General features: G+C 37.0%; 1 protein-coding gene across 2 annotated transcripts in view; it reads left to right on the plus strand.

Annotated features, from left to right (window-relative positions):
* Window positions 1-21,250, plus strand: part of LOC118006776 (integrin alpha-1-like) — a 170,762-nt gene that overhangs the window by 95,657 nt on the left and 53,855 nt on the right. For both annotated transcript variants that reach the window (XM_034999543.1, XM_034999544.1), the window contains exons 9-12: window positions 9,285-9,450; window positions 14,978-15,051; window positions 15,726-15,870; window positions 21,017-21,159. In XM_034999543.1, coding sequence (XP_034855434.1) covers window positions 9,285-9,450; window positions 14,978-15,051; window positions 15,726-15,870; window positions 21,017-21,159 — 528 coding nt within the window. The remainder of the gene's footprint in view (window positions 1-9,284; window positions 9,451-14,977; window positions 15,052-15,725; window positions 15,871-21,016; window positions 21,160-21,250) is intronic.

A 21,250-nucleotide genomic window follows, 5' to 3' on the forward strand; every position in this document is an offset into this window, starting at 1 on the left:
CCCCACCAAAAAGGGGAATTACAGACCAATATCCCTGATGGACATTGATGCCAAAACCCTCACCTAGATACTAGCCAATAGGATCCAACAGTACATTAAAAGGATTATTCACCATGACCGAGTGGGATTTATTCCTGGGCTGCAAGGTTGGATCAACATCTGCAAATCAATCAACATGATATACTACATGAATAAAAGAAAAGACAAGAGCCATATGATCTTCTCAATAGATGCAGAAAGAGCATTTGACAAAGTACAGTATCCTTTCTTGATTAAAACTCTTCACAGTGTAGGGATAGAGGGAACATGCCTCAATATCATAAAAGCCATATACAAAAAGCCCACAGCAAATATCATTCTCAATGGGGAAAAACTGAGAGCTTTTCCCCTAAGGTCAGGAACATGGCAGGGATGCCCACTCTCCAACATAGTACTAGAAGTCCTAGCCCAAGCAATCAGACAACAAAAAGAAATAAAAGGCATCTAAATCGGCAAAGAAGAAGTCAAACTCTCTTCACAGATGACATGATAGTCTATGTGGAAAACCCAAAAGATTCCACCCCCAAATTGCTAGAACTCATGCAGGAATTCAGCAAAGTGGCAGGATATAAAATCAATGCCCAGTAATCAGTTGCATTTCTATACACCAACAATGAGACAGAAGAAAGAGAAATTAAGGAGTCGATCCCATTTACAACTGCATCAAAAACCATAAGATACCTAGAAATAAACCTAACCAAAGAGGCAAAGGATCTGTACTGAGAAAACTATAAAATACTCATGAAAGAAATTGAGGAAGACACAAAGAAATGGAAAAACATTCCATGCTTGTGGGTTGGAAGAATAAATATTGTTAAAATATCTATGCTACCTAGAGCAATCTACACATTCAATGCAATCCCATCAAAATGCCATCAACTTTTTTCACAGAGATGGAACAAATAATCCTAAAACTTGTATGGAACGAGAAAAGACCTGAATAGCCAGAGGAATGTAGAAAAAGAAAACCAAAGCTGATGGCATCACAAAGCCGGACTTTCCATTTCCTCCATACTTCATAGTCCCTAACTGTGCAGCCAGCAGCTCTAAAATGTTTTCTGTAATTGTATTTAAGCTGGACAAGAAAGGAAAAAGGATCAGAGAAGAAATTTCATTTAGTTCCAAGGAAAAGCCTAGCCTGCTATTGATGATACAGAAGATATTACATATAAAGTACTTCAGCTCTTTGTGCGCAAATCTGTATCAATATAAAAGCAATCCATTATTAATAACATTTGTCTCTCAAAATGCAAAAAAAAAAAAAAAAATAGAGACAGAGTGCTTTTTACCTCTTAATAGTGATTTGTCTTTTCTAAATCAACTTCTAATAGTTCCATGAACTGAGATGATTCAATTTCATGGTGCCACCCCATGAAGAGGGACATTTAGAAAAGGAGAAGTAAAAATTCCACCTTTCAAATGGAAATATGGAAAATAATTTAAATTATCATGCATATAGCACTCTGTAACCTACCATAGTCTTTTTTTTTTTTTCTGTGTCCTAGATACCTTTCTTTGTCCTTTGTGGCACCCCAAAGAGAGCAGGACAACTTTCCTTTTCCCATTTTATGAATGAGGAAGCCAAGGGACACGGGGTTTCATGGCTGTAGGCCACATGACCAAGTCTCCAGATACCCCTTTACTGACCGTCTGTACCACTGCCCTGGGCTGTTTTTCCCTGGTTCCCAGTCTCTCTTGCTGCAGCAGATCTCTGGAAGGTGCTGCAGGACTGTCCTAACCTGTTTTCACTCACTTCCCCAGACTTCCAAAGAGCACCACAGTCCTCTCCAGCCCTTGTACCAGAGCAAAAAGACCCAGCACAGAGACACTAAGTGTGTCCTATAATGTCATAACCTTAAACAACAACAAACCCATGGACATTTTCCAAAAGTGAGAAGAAGGGGGAGAGGGTAGAGAAGAGTATATTTTGGAGCTAGAAAGACCTTTGTTCAATTTATGCCTTTGTGACAGTGGATAAGTCACTTAGTACTCCAAGCTTCAGCTTCTTTATCTGTAAAGATAAAGGGTAAATATTGTTTCTTTCTCTTTCTCTCAGATAAAGAATCAGTGAGATAATGACTGAAAACATCTAGCACCTATTTATTGGTAGGTGAGGCAACCAATAAATACTATTTTTCTTAAGGATATTTAACTAGAGGAGTTTACAACCATGAAATAATAAGATCATGATGCTTTAGAGCTAGAAGGAATCTTAGAGATAAACTGTGTTGCCCCCTTGCACAGAAACCTTCAGAGATTCCCCCATGGACTATCAAACTTTATTTCAGCCTCACTAACAACTGTGTACAGCCTTCATTTCACTCTCAATTCCATAGCATGTGCCCTCTGCCTAGGAGGAGGGTGTCTTCTTAATATAAATTGATTTTTTAAACAAGTCAGGAAGCAAAACTTTCAGAACTGTAAGAGTTTAGCCTAAATTGTTTTTCGACAAAACCTCTTTTATTTACTGTAAGTAAGAATCAGATATTACACATAATGGTTTTTCAGTATTTCATCAGTGAGATTTCCTCCTTTCCTTTCAAAAGTATGATCAGTGAAAGACATCCCACCCCGTTGTAGGAAGGGAAGAAGAGTGATTCATCCCTGATAAACTCCCAGAACACAAAATCGATTCACTGCCTCCCAGGGGCAAGGTGACTGTACTTATTTTATAACCAAGATGACTTGCTTATAAACAAGGCAACTTCTGATTGCAACAATATCCTTTTTTTCTTCCTTTTCAAATTTTTATTTAAATTCTAGTTAGTTAACATACAGTGCAATGTTGGTTTTAGGAGTAGAATTCAGTGATTCATCACTTACATATAATACCCAGTGCTCATCACAAAGTGCCCTCCTTAATCCCCATCACCCATCTAGCCCATCCCCCACCTACCTCCCTCCATAATCCCTCAATTTGTTCTGTATCTTTAAAAGTCCCTTATGGTTTGTTTCCCTCCCCCCCCCATATGTTTATCTGTTTTGTTTCTTAAATTTCACATATAAGTGAAATCATGTAGTATTTGTCTTTCTCGACCTGACCTATTTCACTTAACAAAATACACTCTAGCTCCATCCACATTGTTGCAGATGGCAAGATTTCATTCTTTTTGATGGCTGAGTAATATTCCTTTGTGTGTGTGTGTGCCTCATCTTCTTTATCCATTCTGATAAAGTCTTATATCCAAAATCTATAAAGAACTTATCAAACTCAGCACCCAAAACACAAATAATCCAGTTAAGAAATGGGCAAAAGACATGAATAGACACTTTTCCAAAGAAGACATCCAGATGGCTAACAGAACATGAAAAGATGTTCAATATCACTCATCATCAGGGAAATACAAACCAAAACCATGATGAGATATCAGCACACCACAGAATGGCTAAAATTAACAACACAAGAAACAACAGCTGTTGGTGAGGTTGCAGAGAAAGGGGAACCCCCTTGCACTATTGGTGGGAATGCACACTGATACAGCCACTCTGGAGAACAGTATGGAGGTTCCTCAAGAAGTTAAAAATAGAACTACCATATAATCCCACAATTGCACTACTAGGTATTTACCCAAAGGATACAAAAACACAGATTCGAAGGGATACATGCACACTGATGTTTATAGCAGTATTATCAACAATAGCCAAACTATGGAGAGAGCCCAATGTCCAACAATGTTCTTTTTATTTGGGATACAGATGTGAAAAATTAAAACACCTCATTATTTCTCTTTTCCCTTGTTGTTACTTCTATAAATTACCTTTTGCCAATTACTATCAATCCATTATTGCCTCTCATTATAATAGTTACTGTAACTATTTTGATCTCTTCTGTGGTTGAGAATAATTCCATAGATCCAGCCTCACTCAGTGATACTGGCCACAGTTAAGAGTCTATGGCTGGTCTTTTCAGTATGCAAAGCCAATATATGCCCAGTTTGTCCCAGACAACTGGATATCAGAAGTGCTATCGTTTGTTCAGCTTCCCTGCAGAGAATATAGCCTGGCTTTCCAGGTACCACTGTAGCAGGCAATGATCTGAGTAAACCATCAGCAGCATTAACAACGTTAAAAAAACTTCACTGGAAAGCAGATATTGTACTAGCAATGAATGACTTCTTAATTTTAAGTGAAGCTTACATCACTTTTACAGCGTATCTGGCTACATATACAGTATTTCTTGTCCTTAAGTCATCATGTTTCCCTTGGTTGGATCCCTGGTTGGTAATTCATACTTTGCCTCCCAACTGGTCAAAAAGGGTTCTCATAATTCCATTAATTTTCCTAGAGAATCATAAAATTATGAGTTCCTTTCCTGTTTTAATCAATGAATTATTGTCAAATTGCTCTTCAAATTTTTATAAATAATGTATAGGAAAATTTCACTTCAGCAAGAATTGTTATTTTCCCAATTCATATTTCTTTTCCCCAGTGAAACTTGTATTTTTTAGTTTGCACTGAACTAGGAAATAAGACAGTTATTTTATTTCCTCTCCTTGTGCATTCACACAGAAAGGTTTTAGGCATTTCTGAAGCTCCATTCATGCTTCACATGGATCAAATATACCTGGGGGTCTGCTCCTATTGCCACCTGGGCTGTTCCTCCTACTCAATTTTTTTTTTTTACTCACCATTTGATCCTGAACACCGCAAAGATGTGTTTTGGGGAAGACAATACCCCAAACTAACTGACTATTGAAAATTTAAGCACTCTATGATAAAACTGCAAACATGGCCCATTAAACTCTCAGACTTGGTGAGGGTCCTAAACTGGTATGTATTCTACATGGTCTGTGCTCTGTCGCTTGAGGATACTAGACATTGCCAGCAGGAGCCTGTTTTACATTCATATTCTAATCTTAGATGATAATGGCTGGGATTATAATGACTGTGAAATGTGTATCATTTACAGCATTCAAATGAAAATAAGAGAAGTTAGAAAGTATCTTAGCACTTCATTCATTTGCACACAAAAGGCACTCTAGTACATGTAAATGAATTGTACACTTTACATTTGACACATCTGCCTCAAGGGAACTTCAATTCTGGATGTCTACTTGAGGTAAATATTAACAGAATACCAAATGCCTGGGCTTTACATATTTGTATAAAGTGAAACAGAAGTAATTTATAAATGTTATTTTGTATTTCTTCTCACTCATAGAAAATAATGTTTCTACAAACACCAGATCCTTGGGTGAAGGATCAGAATACATTTCTGTTTTCATTTTTTATTCCTTAATACAAAATAGTTCAAACTGGATACAAGTCACAGTACTTCCTGGGAAATTTTTCCTTCTTATATTTTCTTCTAAATATATACTCTCATGTTACATTTATGTTTTATTTTTATTATTTATGTATGTCACTTGGACATTTTCCCCATTGAACTTTATCCAATTGTCTCTGTCTGTCACATAGAGCACTAAATACCTGATAACGTTTACATCACAACTAAGAACCTCAACCGTGCATGGTCCAAACATCTTTACAATTTTTTTTAAAGATTTTATTTATTTATTTGAGAGAGAGAGAATGAGAGAGAGCACATGAGAGAGGGGAGGGTCAGAGGGAGAAGCAGACTCCCTGCCGAGCAGGAAGCCCGATGCGGGACTCGATCCAGGGACTCCAGGATCATGACCTGAGCCGAAGGCAGTCGCTTAACCAACTGAGCCACCCAGGCGCCCCATCTTTACAATTTTTATGTGTATTTTCAAATTCATCACTTTATAAGTGAAATGGAAGTTAACATGTCAATGCAATAGTGAATCTAGAATATGTTCAATAGGGACTAAGGGGGAAAGATGGTGACTTTCCATCCAAAGATATCATATAACTTATAGGATAAATTAGGTAAAATAGTGGAGACTCAGAGGGCCTCACATGATGTAGAATTTGTATGAATCTAAAAGAAATCCATACGTAGCAAAACTGCTGACCAAAAGGAACCTAACAGTGTGTGAGAAGAATACCAGGTATAGAGTGAGGTGTGGAGCAAGACCCCAGTGATCCCGAAACGGACACACAGGTGTGATGGAGGCTCTGGAGGCTGGAGACTCTCTCCCATCTTTTCCATGCTTTCTTTGGGGCATGTCCATCTAGATGTGGGGAAATACTCAACTATAAGAAGATCATCTTAATTGTTTTTAAGTACAAGAGAGAATTTGTTCAAGGCAATAAAAGCAAGTGGCCCTTGGATTTTCCCTCCCTTATCTGGACAATTCTCTACATTCATTTCCATTAATTCTCTTCCACCATCAAGTAGCTAAAGTGGGAAAAGCACCAGTGGTCTCTGCTCAAATATAAACCATTTCTGATGGTTGACATTTGCTTTTCAGCCAAGTAGACAGGATCTGAGTTTTTGTGTTCTCGTGCAATTCTGCAAACTCCTGGTATTGACCTTCTTACCGGTATCTGGACAAGTAGTAGAGAGTTAGTTTCAAAAATCAAAAAGCTACCCAAATAGTGTGCCGATTTCCTAAATTGCTCACTTTTTCAAAGTAGCACAAAGTTCTTCACAAACATTAGGGCATGTGCCTCATGAACACATTTTATAGGTAGACACAGAGCTAAACGAGAGACAAGGGCCTTGATGAAGACCTGTGTGTGCAGATAGGTGGTATTGCTAGGGACTCCTCCCAGATATTCTGTGGGAATGGGGTGGGTGTGAGTCAAGCAAGGGGAAGGAACAGGAATCAATTCCCCAGCACCTTGACACTAGGAAGGAAAATTCCAAAGCTGCCATCTGTGCTGCCTGCCTGACTAGCTGGCATACAACTCGTATGCTCACATTAACGTTTAGTGTACATTTTAATGATTCAGTTACTAATCTAAACCCTCATACATTTTATAATACAAATGAACAAGTATATGGTAGATCATAAATAGCAATACCTAAAACAGTAATTTCAGCTTTTTTCTAACTATAAGTAAAAATTGTACCCTTCTTAATAAAAATATCAGTTTTAAAATCTACCATTTTGAATCTGACATTTAAAAAATGCATGCAGATGCCTAGAACAGGCAGCTGAAGGAGAATGGGCCCGAGATGGGTGCTCAGAGAAGGAGAGGCAGGGGTGTGTGGCCAGAAGACCCAGTGAGGATGAGGACCAGGACTGCTGGGCACCTCCACCTGTGCCGGCCCACCCATGTGTCCAGGATCCACCCAGTCCATAATGCTGAACTGCATTTGGGGACTATGGCAGGTCTGTGTTGCAATGGGACTTTGAAGGCACCCTAGAGTCTCAGTTTAATGATGCTAGACAAATCTATATCTATGATTTAGAAATGGAAAGTGAAGCTAGAAATTTCTGGTATCTTCATGGTCACTGGAGGTCATGATTTTTCTTGTCCCCAAGGAGTAGGATATTCTAAAAATCAAGCAATAGCACAGAGCTCAAAATCTTACCTTTGTTTTTTGGATTCCAGGAGCATAGAATTGAATTAATCATGATCCTTGGTTTAGGAGACCTCATCATTTGTGCAAGTATGGCCCACTTTATAGGTTTCTATGTTTATTATTGTACCTGTATACATATTTTAAGTATCCAGTATAAGCATCTATGGGCCTGACCACATTCACCACCTGGAGTCCTCTACCTGATAACCATCAGCCCAAATCCTATACTCATCTCTTGCTCTCTTTTTCTAATCTCTTGGTAGCTATACGTATCTTAAAAAATTCTAAAAGTCTTCCTTTTATTTAACTTTATAAAAAGGGTGTCATGCTGGATATAGTATTTTGAAACTTTTAAAATTTAATATTGCTAAGATTCATCCATATTATTACAAGCCATCATAGTTCACATACAGTGAAATGCAAAATTTCAGTGTGAAAATTATGTACAAAGTGAACAAATTGATGAGTTTAGATAATTGCATACACCCATGTAACCAATACGTCAATCAAGATATAGAACATTTCCATCACCCCCAGAAAGTTCCCTATACTTTCATTTTTTTAATACTCACTTCTGTAGTAACTGCTGGTGTGACTTACACCACCACAGCTTAAGTTGCCTATTTTATTTTATGTAAATGAAATCATATAGTATATACTCTTTTGTGTCTAACTTTTCACTCAACATAATGATTGGCCATGATATATTGTGCATCAGTCATTCATTTTCTTATTATACATTGTATGCATCTACCACAATTTGTTCCATACTTTACATGGACATTTGGATTGTTTCCAGTTTGGGTGCATCTATCCAATGGAATCCTACTAGCAATAAAAAAAGACTGAACTTCTGATACATGGGGCAACATGAATGACTGTCAGAAGCATTATGCAAATGAAAGGAGTCAGACACAAAAGGCTACATGCTATATGAATTCATAAATATAACATTCTGGAAAAAGCAAAGCCTTAAGGACAGAAAATACATCAGTGGTTTTAAGGGTTAGGGGGAGGAAGGGATTGATTACAAAGGGGCAAGAGGGAACACTGATAGAAATGGTCTACATCTTGAAGTGGTAGTAACACAACTGTGTGGGTTGTCAAAACTTTAGAATTGTATACCTAGAAAGGGTGAGTTTTACTGTATATAAATTATATCTCAATAAACCTTACCTTAAAATATAAAATAGATGTTTGAGAAAACCTGCTAATACATCTAAATAATTATGGTGAACTATAACAGATAATTCCTGCCTCTCTCTCTACTCTATAAAAAAGGGTGGGTAGGGGGTGTCCCTGTCTTGAGCATTTGGTTTCAAACAGGAAGGTCCCGATTGTTTATTTTCTAGATTACCAAGTTAGATTACTATTTAGTTTAATATCTGTTTAAAAAATATATATGTGGGACTGGCTCTTGGTAAGATTATCAGGAAGAACTGCCTATTCAAGATCAAGTAACTCACTTGCTAATTATTTTTGCCAACAAATGGGGGTGGCATGGGCTGGAATAATAGCAGAGACATTCAGAAACTATAACTTACTTTTGAACTGTCAGACTTTAAAGATAGAGCTGTTCATAAACAGGGACACAGGAATGCAAGAGAAGAAACTCTCACAAACATACAAGATTGCCCTTTATATTTTCCTACACCAATTACAGTATATAACAGTTAATATTAGGGAATCTACATATACTGAAGATTGTTCTTCCAAGAATATGGAAGTACATAAAAATTGCATTGAATTAATATACTATATACCTCTCTTGTTTATTGACAAAATGCTTGGGATCCTTATTTAACACATAGAATTTAAAATATATTCTTGCCATTTTGTCATGTCTTAGATTCTTGGGAGCTATAACAGAGGAAATTTAAGCACTGAAAAATTTGTGGAAGAAATAAAATCAATTGCAAGTGAACCCACTGAAAAGCATTTCTTCAACGTCTCTGATGAATTGGCTCTAGTCACTATTGTTGAAGCTCTGGGAGAAAGAATATTTGCCTTGGAAGGTATGACTAGTTCTTGTAATCCTGTATGTTCTGTCTATAATGCAAAGTCAATGTAATGGGTTTTGGTATTTATTCCTACTACTACATGGGTCGTGCACTTTTACTGTGTACAATAGCCAGCATGGAACAGTGCCCTTTTATGTAAATCTTTCCCTGAGATGGCTATCTCACATAGCACCGTGTCTGTCGGCAGCTCTCTTTGTAAGGATGTGGGGGTTGAAGGAAGGCAATGGTCAGTGTACACTCACCAGAACAAAAACGTGCCTGCGTGTGTTAGTCCTTTTCTGTGACACAGGTTTAGAAAATGGAGACACTAGCTCAACTTTTCCTTTTTAATTTGTTTATGTTATTTTGGGCTTCTATGGAACTGTTCTTGTTTGCAATAACTTCGTTTTTCATTTATTTTCTCCTGTTTTGCTTCTTGCCCACTTTAAAGGTCTTTATGGAACTCTGTCTCAACTCCCATGACAGTAAAACATTGGTTCACTATATTTGTCTAAGTCATAATTCTTTTTTGTAGATTTTTTTTCTCTGATTTTGCAATGACGATTGGCTACTGAAGATAATGAGTCATGGCATTCCTTCCTCTGCCTTTGGTAGATGTCAAGTAACAAATTACTTTGAAACTAGCCTTTGCCTGACAAAAAAAAATAATAATAAGTCTTTGGAATTGTTATGCCAGGAAAACTGAAAAAAAGCCTCTTTCTTCATGTTCTCTGATAACTGGAGCTTAAGAAAGCATGCCTCTTTCCCTTTTTCCAGAGAGTTCTACTCTTATGCCTCATCCGAATCCAATGGACCCTGTCCTTGTGAGGACACACGGAAGGACTGTTGTTTTGCGTCTTAAACACAGAAATTTAAAAGCACATTCTCAGTCACCCTGATATGACCTGATAATGGGAAACAGAAAGATAAAATGAGAAAGACATAAATAAAGCAAAGTAGACCACTTTGAGCATCAAATGACCAGGAAAATGCAAAAAAGTGACTAATGACAGAATATTAAAATGTATAGAAAGGAAAGAGTCACGAGGCATAGCATATTTATTATCATGGGTCACTAAAGGGGAATAAAATAGGCCACCCCAAAATATGTCACTTTGGCATGTAGATTATTTTGAGCTGAAGGCAATCAAGACCCAGGAGACTCAGGAAAAACTTTAACTTCTTCCTTAACTACCTAAAAGAATTTATACAGGGGGCCCAGCCGAGAAAAAGAGCTATAACCAAGGATAACTTTTTAATCTGAAAGACCTATCTGCATGGCAGGGCAAACTTGTAATTACCAAACATCTGTTCTTCTTATGTCCATTGAACTGCCCTCCTCCCTTTGCAGCCCCTGGCTCCTCTCCCAATCCTTAGGTCAGGATGGCATATAAGCTTCAATTGCCCCCACTTGACCTTCAGTCTCATATTTCGGGGGGTCCCATATGAAATTAAATTTGTTTTTCTCCTGATAATCTGTTTTAGGTCAAGTTAATTATTAAACCAGCCAAGGAACCTGGAAGGGAGGAAGGGAAAATTTTTCCACTCCTGCATGACCCAGTGCACATGCTAATATGTAGAAAAATCAAACAGAATTTCACAAAATGACTCTTATTATGTATAAAGCATTCTGATAGTTTCTCATTTTCGTTCTCTCTTCTCTTTCAATTAAAAAAATGCTGGTGGTGACTCACCCTGATGATTTCATGACCCTTAAGTGACAGATTTGGTTTAGATTTGATGAGCAGCTACAGCCCATGCAGACTTCATTTCTCTGCTTCCCTTTTGCCGTAACCACCCTGTGCCTTTAGAAACAGAACACTTGAATTACTTATCCATCTGAAGTCGCAGCTGCTTCTAGAGAACTTGGCTATCCTGCATTCTGTACGCAAGGCACTTTTAAGTGGCTTTGGTCTCACAGTAGCTATCCCAGTGTCATTTACTAATAGGCCAGACCATAAGCTTCACTGGCCTCAAGGAAATATACAAAGTTTTCCAAGTCATTGTGTACTTTTAATTTTTAATAATGTGATAAGTCAATAATGTGATCTATGATATGATAAAACAATCTGTAAAGACCATTTAAATGAAAATGACTTAGTTACATTAGATAAGCACAATACAGTTTCAATTTTAAACCTCATCTTAAGTAAGCAAATAAATATAACCTTACAAAACTTGTAGAATGAAGCCTGTATCAGTGGTTGTGGGAAAAGGAGCCCAGTTTGCCTTAAATGACATTTTTCTGTTGCTTCTAAACTGTCTACACCATTAGTTAAAGATTACACGTTGGAATGCCCCGAAACTATAAGAAGTCTGTATATTTAAAAGCAAAATTATTTTTTAAATGTCCTCAGATTAAAATGTCTCCCGCATATTTATTGCTACACTTTGAGGCCTAACCAAACGCAGTGTTTTGACTAGCCTATTTAGGATTTTCTTCATAATGACAGCAGAAAGGCCTTCATTTCCTTGTTACTTGAGAAGTGTCCACTTCCTATCAACATTTATCTTTAGATGGTAAATAGCTGCGATTATGAAATTCCTGTTTGCCACGGACAGCGCCACCTAGTGATGAGAACACGCCACCAACTTGCCCAATCAAAGATCAGAAAACCGTCTGTCTCCCTTTCCCAGCAAATGTTGGGGAAAATGCTGAAATTCCTAACCAGACGCCGAGCAGTGGGGAGAGTGGTTATCTCAGTACTCATGAGGAGTCCTGGGAGAAGTTGACAGCAAGAAATTCAGAGATGTGCAAGGGGCTATTACCATGAGGACAGTTCAGCAGGTGGAATGTCACATAACTCCCTTCTCTCTGTTCTCCGCTGTAAGCAGAACAGCAGGAAGAGAAAGTACTGGAAATATGCAGGGTTTTGCTGCTGCGCTCTTACAGTTGGACTTGAAAAGATAAATACAAACACACCATAAAGCATTGTGGACTTAAAAACTTAAAGTGTACTTCAGTCATTTAAATTAGAGGATAATTCATACATGAAATTAAAATGATACATTTGAATTCTTGATTGATATCCCCATTTAAACTAGTCCTAAAAAAAGGCAATCACTGATGTATTTGTTAACAAATTTATGACAGCAAATAGCTAGTAAATAAGTGTGATTTCACAAGTTTAATTATTCTCATGCCTCAATGAGAGGGCAGACTGACTCTTAAAATTATGCACTATTTTTAACTTATTTGCAAAACCAGATAAATCAGTAACTCCCTACTTAAAGTAAATGAATCAACATTCCCGCAATCCCCTTAGGAGGTTGTGGCTTTGGGTTGGTGAATATTTTGAGAGTAGCACATTTTCCATGGAATGCTCTGGATTATCTCTGTATTTCAGTAAAGAGCCTAAAAGTGGGTATAGAATCTTGCCCATAGAAATCCTCGTTAAAAAATTTTCAGATTCACGGAGCTCTTAGAAAGATAAAAAGACCTGATGCTTGCTACTGAACCTCATTACAGACCATTGACTTAAAAAAAGGGTACAGATTCTTTTTTTAATTTAATTTTATTATGTTATGTTAATCACCATACATTACATCATTAGTTTTTGATGTAGTGTTCCATGATTCATTGTTTGCGTCTAACACGTAGTGCTCCATTCAGTACATGCCCTCTTTAATACCCATCACGGGGCTATCACCACCAATCCCCCCACCCCCCTCCCCTCTAGAACCCTCAGTTTGTTTCTCAGAGTCCATAGTCTCTCATGGTTCGTCTCTCCCTCCGATTTCCCCCCTTCATTTTTCCCTTCCTACTATCTTCTTTTTTTTTTTTTTTAACATATAATGTATTATTTGTTTCGGAGGTACAGGTCTATGATTCAACAGTCTTACACAATTCACAGCGCTCACCATAGCACATAACCTCCCCAATGTCTATCACCCAGCCACCCCTTCCCTCCCACCCCCCAACACTCCAGCAACCCTGTTTGTTTCCTGAGATTAAGAATTCCTCATATCAGTGAGATCATATGATACATGTCTTTCTCTGAGTGACTTACTTCGCTTAGCATAATACCCTCTGGTTCCATCCATGTCGTTGCAAATGGCAAGATTTGGGGGTTTTTTGATGGCTGCACAATATTCCATTGTATATATATATACCACATTTTCTTTATCCATTCCTCTGTTGATGGACATCTTGGCTCTTTCCATAGTTTGGCTATTGTGGACATTGCTGCTATAAACATTGGGGTGCACATACCCCTTTGGATCACTACATTTGTATCTTTGGGGTAAATACCCAGTAGTCCAATTGCTGGGTCGTAGGGTAGCTCTATTTTCAACTTTTTGAGGAACCTCCATACTGTTTTCCAGAGTGGCTGCACCAGCTTGCATTCCCACCAAGAGTGTAGGAGGTTTCCCTTCTCTCTGCATCCTCGCCAACATCTGTTGTTTCCTGACTTGTTAATTTTAGCCATTCTGACTGGTGTGAGGTGACCTCTCATTGAGGTTTTGATTTGTATTTCCCTGATGCCGAGCAATGTTGAGCACTTTTTCATGTGTCTGTTGGCCATTTGGATGTCTTCTTTGGAAAAATGTCTGTTCATGTCTTCTGCCCATTTCTTGATTGGATTATTTGTTCTTTGGGTGTTGAATTTGATAAGTTCTTTATAAATTTTGGATACTAGCCCCTTATCTGATATGTCATTTGCAAATATCTTCTCCCATTCTGTTGGTTGTCTTTTGGTTTTGTTGACTGTTTCCTTTGCTGTGCAAAAGCTTTTTATCTTGATGAAGTCCCAATAGTTCATTTTTGCCCTTGCTTCCCTTGCCTTTGGCGATGTTTCTAGGAAGAAGTTGCTGCGGCTGAGGTTGAAGAGGTTGCTGCCTGTGTTTTCCTCTAGGATTTTGATGGACTCCTGTCTCACATTTAAGTCTTTCAAAAAATGGGTACAGATTCTTAAAAAAATATGTGATTGTATGGCATGTGACCTAGAGCCCGTCAAAAAGTTCCTCCCAATTTGTGAGTGATACCTACCACCAGAAATTAGAGCAAATACAAACCCAGAACCCCTCACCCTTTATCAAATAATGGAATTCTGAGAGGATCTATAACTGGAAATACAGGTGGGGCTGGTAGAGTCAAGAGACCTCTTTAGATATGTGAATAAAATTATTTCAGCCCCATAACATAGCAGGTAAGTTTAGCCTAATGTCTGAGCAGGATTCCCATGGTGTGAGGGGAAGACAGAGATTTTCAACCTCAGTACTTTCAACTTTAACCCCCTGGATCCAAAGTGCCATATCATCCACAGGCATCCACAGTGTAAGAACAGAAGCGTGAATGGAGATTTCTCAACTTCTGCAGCAAGGGTGGGGAAGCCATCAGTCAAGAATTTAGACATGGCCCTTCTGCTAACCTTCTCTGTCCTCACCCAGCCCTACCTAGGAATTTTGGGTTGAGAAATGTGCGGCTGAACATACTCAAAAGATGTTGGAAATTCTGGTTGGTAAAGAGCCCAGACTGTAATTGGCCTCTGTCTTCTCCAAATCAACAGTGTGCTAACAGGCATTTATGTTTCTGTTATAGCTACAGCTGACCAGTCAGCAGCTTCATTTGAAATGGAAATGTCTCAGACTGGCTTCAGTGCTCATTATTCACAGGTACATTGACCACTTGGTAGAAAATGAAGTATCTTTTTTTTTAAGGTTTCCACTCCTGAAAGCAATGCCCAGGCATCGGCATTATAAGTGCAACTAGCAGTTCATGGCTTGAGCAGTTATTCCAACCGTGATGATGTTCCTAATCCAAATAGGAAAATGACATTTCACAAACTTGCTAGGAAAATAATTTCTTCCACACAGTTCACTACACTGTACTAATAATTGTGAATCAAACATTTTGAGGTCTGCCTTATGTAATTATACATCTGGCTAAATGAAATACTTAACTTAAAAGGGTTTCTAATGATATGGAATGTATCTTTTTCTCAGTTTCAGTGTATTCAATCAAAGATCTTACTAGAATTCCATGTTCAAGACCTAGGATTCTTGAATTAACAGAATTAAACAGAAAGGCAAGATTGGGAAATGTATCATTTGTAGTTGAGGAAAGAAAATGCATCAGAGTCCATGCAAAGGAATATTAACATTGCAATGGGCAATTGCACTATCCAACTTAGGGCAAGTTACTTACTCTGCCAAGTTACTATCATGTTATTGTGAAAATTATATGAGTTAATATATGTAAAGCACTTTGACCGGAACCCATCACATTGTTAATGCTGTGTTCTTACTATTTTGTTAAATATCATTTGTTTTCTCTATTTGGATATAAGGACTGGGTCATGCTTGGAGCAGTAGGAGCCTATGATTGGAATGGAACAGTCGTCATGCAGAAGGCTAATCAAATCATAATCCCCCAAAACACGACCTTTAACGTTGAGTCTACCAAAAAGAATGAACCTCTTGCTTCTTACTTAGGTAAAGTTTGGATGTAATTGATAGAAAATTATTATGTTTTATTTTTGGTTTTGTTTTTATTTTTAGCATTATTTGCTTATATTTATATAGGCTTACTTATAACCATGTAAGACAAATCACTTCCAAGAGTTAGACCTTTTATAGGACCCATGAAATTCCAAAGCAGCCTTAGTTTCTGAGCAGTAGTCAGAATAAAAGAACATGGAGGTCACGCTCTCTCAGAAGTGCAGGAATGATTTAGGCTGTTATGTGCACTTTTTGAGGTCTCCCTGTGTTTGGTATTCTCATTAAATTCAAGAAGAGCTTTGCACCTGGTGGACAGGAAATTACAATAAAAAAGAGAAACCTTGATTCAGCTAATATCCTGAAGATCAGACTCCCATTTTCTCTAAAATATCCTATATCATTGGTTTCTTTCTATGGGTCCGAATTTTGGAAAAGAAAATGTAAGTTTGTCTTGATATATAGCTTCTTCTTTAATAACTCTATTAAATAAGACAAATAGTGAGATGTAATATCATCTTATTTTTCAAAGACGTTTCTGGAATGAGGAGGTATATGTCAGGAATCACCTTATTCTAGATCTGTACCAAGCTGCCTAGGAGATACCAGGGAACTATTCTAGCACTAAATGATCTCAGTCAATAATTAGGAGGGCCTAGGATGAAAAAAAATACTCAGGGTATGGTTTCCCAACTCTTTACTCACTCAACAAATATTTGACCGGTACCTATTTTGCCCGAGGCATTGTTCTTGGTGCTGGGGGTGCAGTGGTAAAGAAAACAAATATCTTTCACTGTTCAATTTTACTATGTTAGCATTCCTCTCTGGGATCTTTCTGTCCTGGAGGCAAGTCTTTTTCTCTCTCTATTCCAGTTTATTTCTATTTTACAAGGAAGGTAGGAGGAGGTCTTTACTGGTAGATCCATACATCTCCTTATTCAAGGACACATCTTAAAACTGTAGAGGCAACAAGACTTAAGAAAAATGAAAGGCCTGAGGATTTAAGATAATTAAAAATATGGCAGTAAGCAGCAAATATAATGTGAGTCCTCAAACCCCTTAACACATGTTGAACTGCATTCATGAAAGTCTAGTTTATTTCTCATAAAAATCCTATTACATTCTGCCCTGGTCAGACATTACACATAACAAAAGAAAATGCCAATCTAGGCTGTGCTGATTAAAAGATTATCTAAAGGATACTGATCTGGAAACAATTCCTTTCTCTCCTTCCCCACCCTCGACAAAATTTGAAGAAATTGATGGTTAGGAAACAAAATGTACACAGCATATCTTTTAAGTATTTGGAGGATTGTGCTAGAACATAAAGAGGTTGGGCTCAAAATTCATATACATTAAAAGAGATCTTAGAGAGCATATGGTAAACATCCAACTTTCCAAATTAAGTTATTAAGGAATAGAAAAATGATGTCACAGCTACCTATGACAGATCTGAACTAGAATCTAGGTCTCTTGATTCTATTCCAGTGTTCATTTCAAAATTAAAGACATTTACAAAATTAAAGATATGGCATGAAATCCACAAAGATGTGTGTGACATCTTAAGAAGTTCACACATTTTGGGGCACCTGGGTGGCTCAGTTGTTTAAGCATCTGACTCTTGGTATTAGCTCAGGTCATGATCTCACATTCCTGGGATTGAGCCCTGAGTTGGGCTCCATGCTTAGTGCAGAGTCTGCTTCAGATTCTCTCTCTCTCCCTCCCTTTCTCTCCCTCCTTCCCTTGCATGCACATGTGCACTCTCTCTCTAAAATAAATAAAATCTTTTAAAAAAAATAGCTCACACATTTTAATAACACTAGTTTTTTTATATTCTGAGTTATTATTATGTGATAAAATTCCTTAAAACCGAATAGTCTTAAGAATCCTAAATCTATTATTCCTAGAAAGTTTAGATTCAACGTTGCTTAAAGCAGGCTTAGAGAATTCAAGACTTAAGGATATCACTGTGAGCAAGAAAAAAACTAAAAGAACCTTCATTCGTAACCACAGTATTTATAACATATGATTTCCTTCTGCCCAGAAAAGGAAATTTGGGAGTATGTTGTCCACAATGTGCTTAGATGATTTTATATTTTAGAAATCATTTCATTAGCTTAATCACAAGTTAGCACATAAGATATTTTGCCAACATAAAGTTTAAGATATATAAGATTTCTTTTAAAATAGAAAAACACCCAGAAAGGGGACAGGGAAGAAAAATACCTTTATACCCACAAACATTATTCTAAATCTAAAATGGAACTTTCAAAATGTCTGCTTGTATGGGTTACAAATTAAGAAGAGTTTGAATGTGTTGGTCTGAAATCTGTGTGGATTGCAAGTTGTTAGACTGTGGAAAATCTCATGGAGGAAACAAAGTGAGAGGTAGATGCTCTATAAAAAAAAAAAAAATCTCATAGTAATCAATAATAACCAGATAAAAGTAGGAACAGAAACCGTTGAACCTCTCTCAGGGTATAGTCACTCACTCATCTTTCCACAACCCAGGAATTGCCTTAGGCCAATATGCACTTAGCAAGTGGTTTTGATGGTGAGAAAACAGTGGAAATCTCATTCCCTGCCTCCTCTACCCACGGTCTGCCACTTTCTAATCATGCCAGACAAATTCAAGAAAAAAAGTAAAGATGTGAGGCAAATGCATGAAACCAAAGCAGAACATACCTGTTTCCCATTATCTCACCAGATCCTAGCACTTTTCCCAAGGATTGAATTATGAGAGCTGACAGGATCTATTTCTTGTAAATCCATGCAGCAGGCTATGGAATGAATTTTCCTTTCTCTTCGATTTTCTGCTTTTTTTCTCTTCAGAAAGCAACATTAAGCTTAGATGTTTATAATTATTTTCCTTTCAAGAAAATTAGACTTTACCTGGCTTTCTTTCTCTCTCCCTCCTTATTGTCTTTAAACACTTGAGCTTCAACCAGTAACGACTTAACCAGTAGAATACTGTCGTTGTGAAGACTTCAGTTAATAGATGTAGCTATCAAGAGCAAATTATCAAAATTAATTAACCAAATAACCACACAACTCCAAGCCTCAAACATAATTTTTTAACTTTTTTTTAAATGTTCTTTTATCAGTTGGCCTTCATAGCTCTGTAAGTTAAAAAAAAAAAAATCAAAGTGTACTAACACTCTTAGGCCAATCCCTTCTTAATATTTCTTAGTAGAGTGATATGAAATAAAACAGTCTTTGTTTTGCACATTCTTCTTTTTTATTTTATTTGTGTATAAACATGACCTTAAAGTTTTTATTTTTTAAGCAATATTGTGGTTAGTAACATAAGTACTTGTTTGGTAACATTACTTGTTCGAAAAAGAATAGTTTACAATTTATTATGCATAGTTTTTTTAGAAGCTCAAAGAAAGATGAAGAAATAAGAATGTGAGAAAAGTATTCATGAAGGAAAAATGCCTGAGGAATTGTGTTCCTTTAGCACATGTGAGATTAAACATGTTTTAGTACAAAAAAACCTCTGTTCCTTTACAGAAATGTTGTAAGAAAGTGAAACTATTACCTTATAGTAAAACACTTGGAAAATAAATTTTCCATATAATCTTTCTCTTAGTAAGAAATACTATTCTGTGGCATTTGGAAAAATAATCTGTCCTCTTCTCCTCTGCTGATGGGTAGATCTGGTTATTAGAATATTTCTTCCTTCTGTAGAGTTGAAATGTGCACATAGTAATTTTTATTCATTGATTTAGCTCTGTACTCTAACGACACAAAGAATAAATTTAATTCTTCACTCAAAAATTGAATTGTCTGCCTCAAAGACACACAAAAACTGAAAGCCCAATTAAAAAGAGGAATGTCAAAGCTCACTTTTTAAATTTAAATTCCAGTTAGTTAACACAGTGTAATATTAGTTTCAGGTGTACAATATTGTGATTCGGCACTTCCATGCAACACCTGGTGCTCATCACAAGTGCACTCCTTCATCCCCATCCCCTATTTCACCCATCCCCCCACCCATCTCCTTTTAATCAAACAAATGCAAATTAAAATCACAGCGAAGTATTATTGTTAGATTATGTTTAACATCTATTAGAACATTCACAAATTTAAATAATAGTAATGATACCCAATGTTTGTGAGAGTTTGATAAATCTAGTTTGTGCTTTGGCTGTTCATGGAATAAATTAGTAAAAATGTTCTGGAAACAATTTGCCAGACACTGAAAGAATTGAAAATTCGATCCAGTAATCTATTCCTTAAAATTTGTCACCAAAAACCCCAAAGAAGAAAAAAATTTAAAGGTTCAAGGATGTCTTTGCAGCCTTAAGTATAATATCAAAAAATTAAAAACCACCTAAAAATTCTACCATTCTAGTGGGAATAATCCTGTGGTAGAAATGTAATCCCTTTATGCCTTAACTCAGAGAAATAAACATCAACTACTTAAAATTACTACTTAAAAATCTACAGCAGCGAGGGCACCTGGGTGGCTCAGTCGGTTAAGCATCTGACTCTTGATTTCAGCTCAGATCATGATCTCAGGGTCCTGAGATTGAGCCCTGCGTGGGGCTCCGTGATGGCCATGGCGCCTGCTTAAGATTCTCTCCCTCTACCTCTGCTCCTCCCCCCACCTCCTATGCACACACGCACCCTCTCTCTCTAAAAAACAAATAAATAAACATAAATAAAAATCTACAGCAGCGACACAGAAAAGGCTTACATTTACTATGATTCCAGCTGTATAAAATTATTAATTTTATAAAATAAATAATAATAAATAAAATAATAAAATAAAAGTAATAATTATTAAAATTCTTAGGTTCTATAAAATATGTCCAGATGAAGTACAATTGATTTATTACAAAGTCGTGAATTGGGATTATGAGGGATTTTCTGTCATCATTGTTATATCATTTGTGCCTTTAAACAATGAAAAACCGAGGTGGGGGTAGACAAAGCAATCACAGTAATCAGAGAGCATGCTAAAAGTTTCTACAGAGACAAACTTCCCTGCATTAAATAATATTTTCAAAAAAAGAGAAATCTATATAAACATATAAAAATGATTCTCCCAACCATTTAAAATGGATCTTAATTTATTCTGTGCAGACTTTAAGGGGTCAGATAGTATATTTGACATCTGGCGTTGCTCTTTTGTTAGGTTACACAGTGAATTCCGCCACTGTTTCTGGAGATGTGCTGTACATTGCTGGACAGCCACGGTACAATCATACGGGCCAAGTTGTCATCTACAGGATGGAAGATGGAGACATCAAGATTCTCCAGACACTCAGTGGAGAACAGGTAAGCTTAAAAATTATTGTTTTAATTTAATCCATGTATACTCTATGTAAATTTAAATTAACCATCAATTGTCCTAAACTCTAAAAAGAAA

Source organism: Mirounga leonina, unplaced genomic scaffold, assembly GCF_011800145.1.
Source record: "Mirounga leonina isolate KUSES-001 unplaced genomic scaffold, KU_Mleo_1.0 Mir_99, whole genome shotgun sequence".
NCBI classification, from domain to species: domain Eukaryota; kingdom Metazoa; phylum Chordata; class Mammalia; order Carnivora; family Phocidae; genus Mirounga; species Mirounga leonina.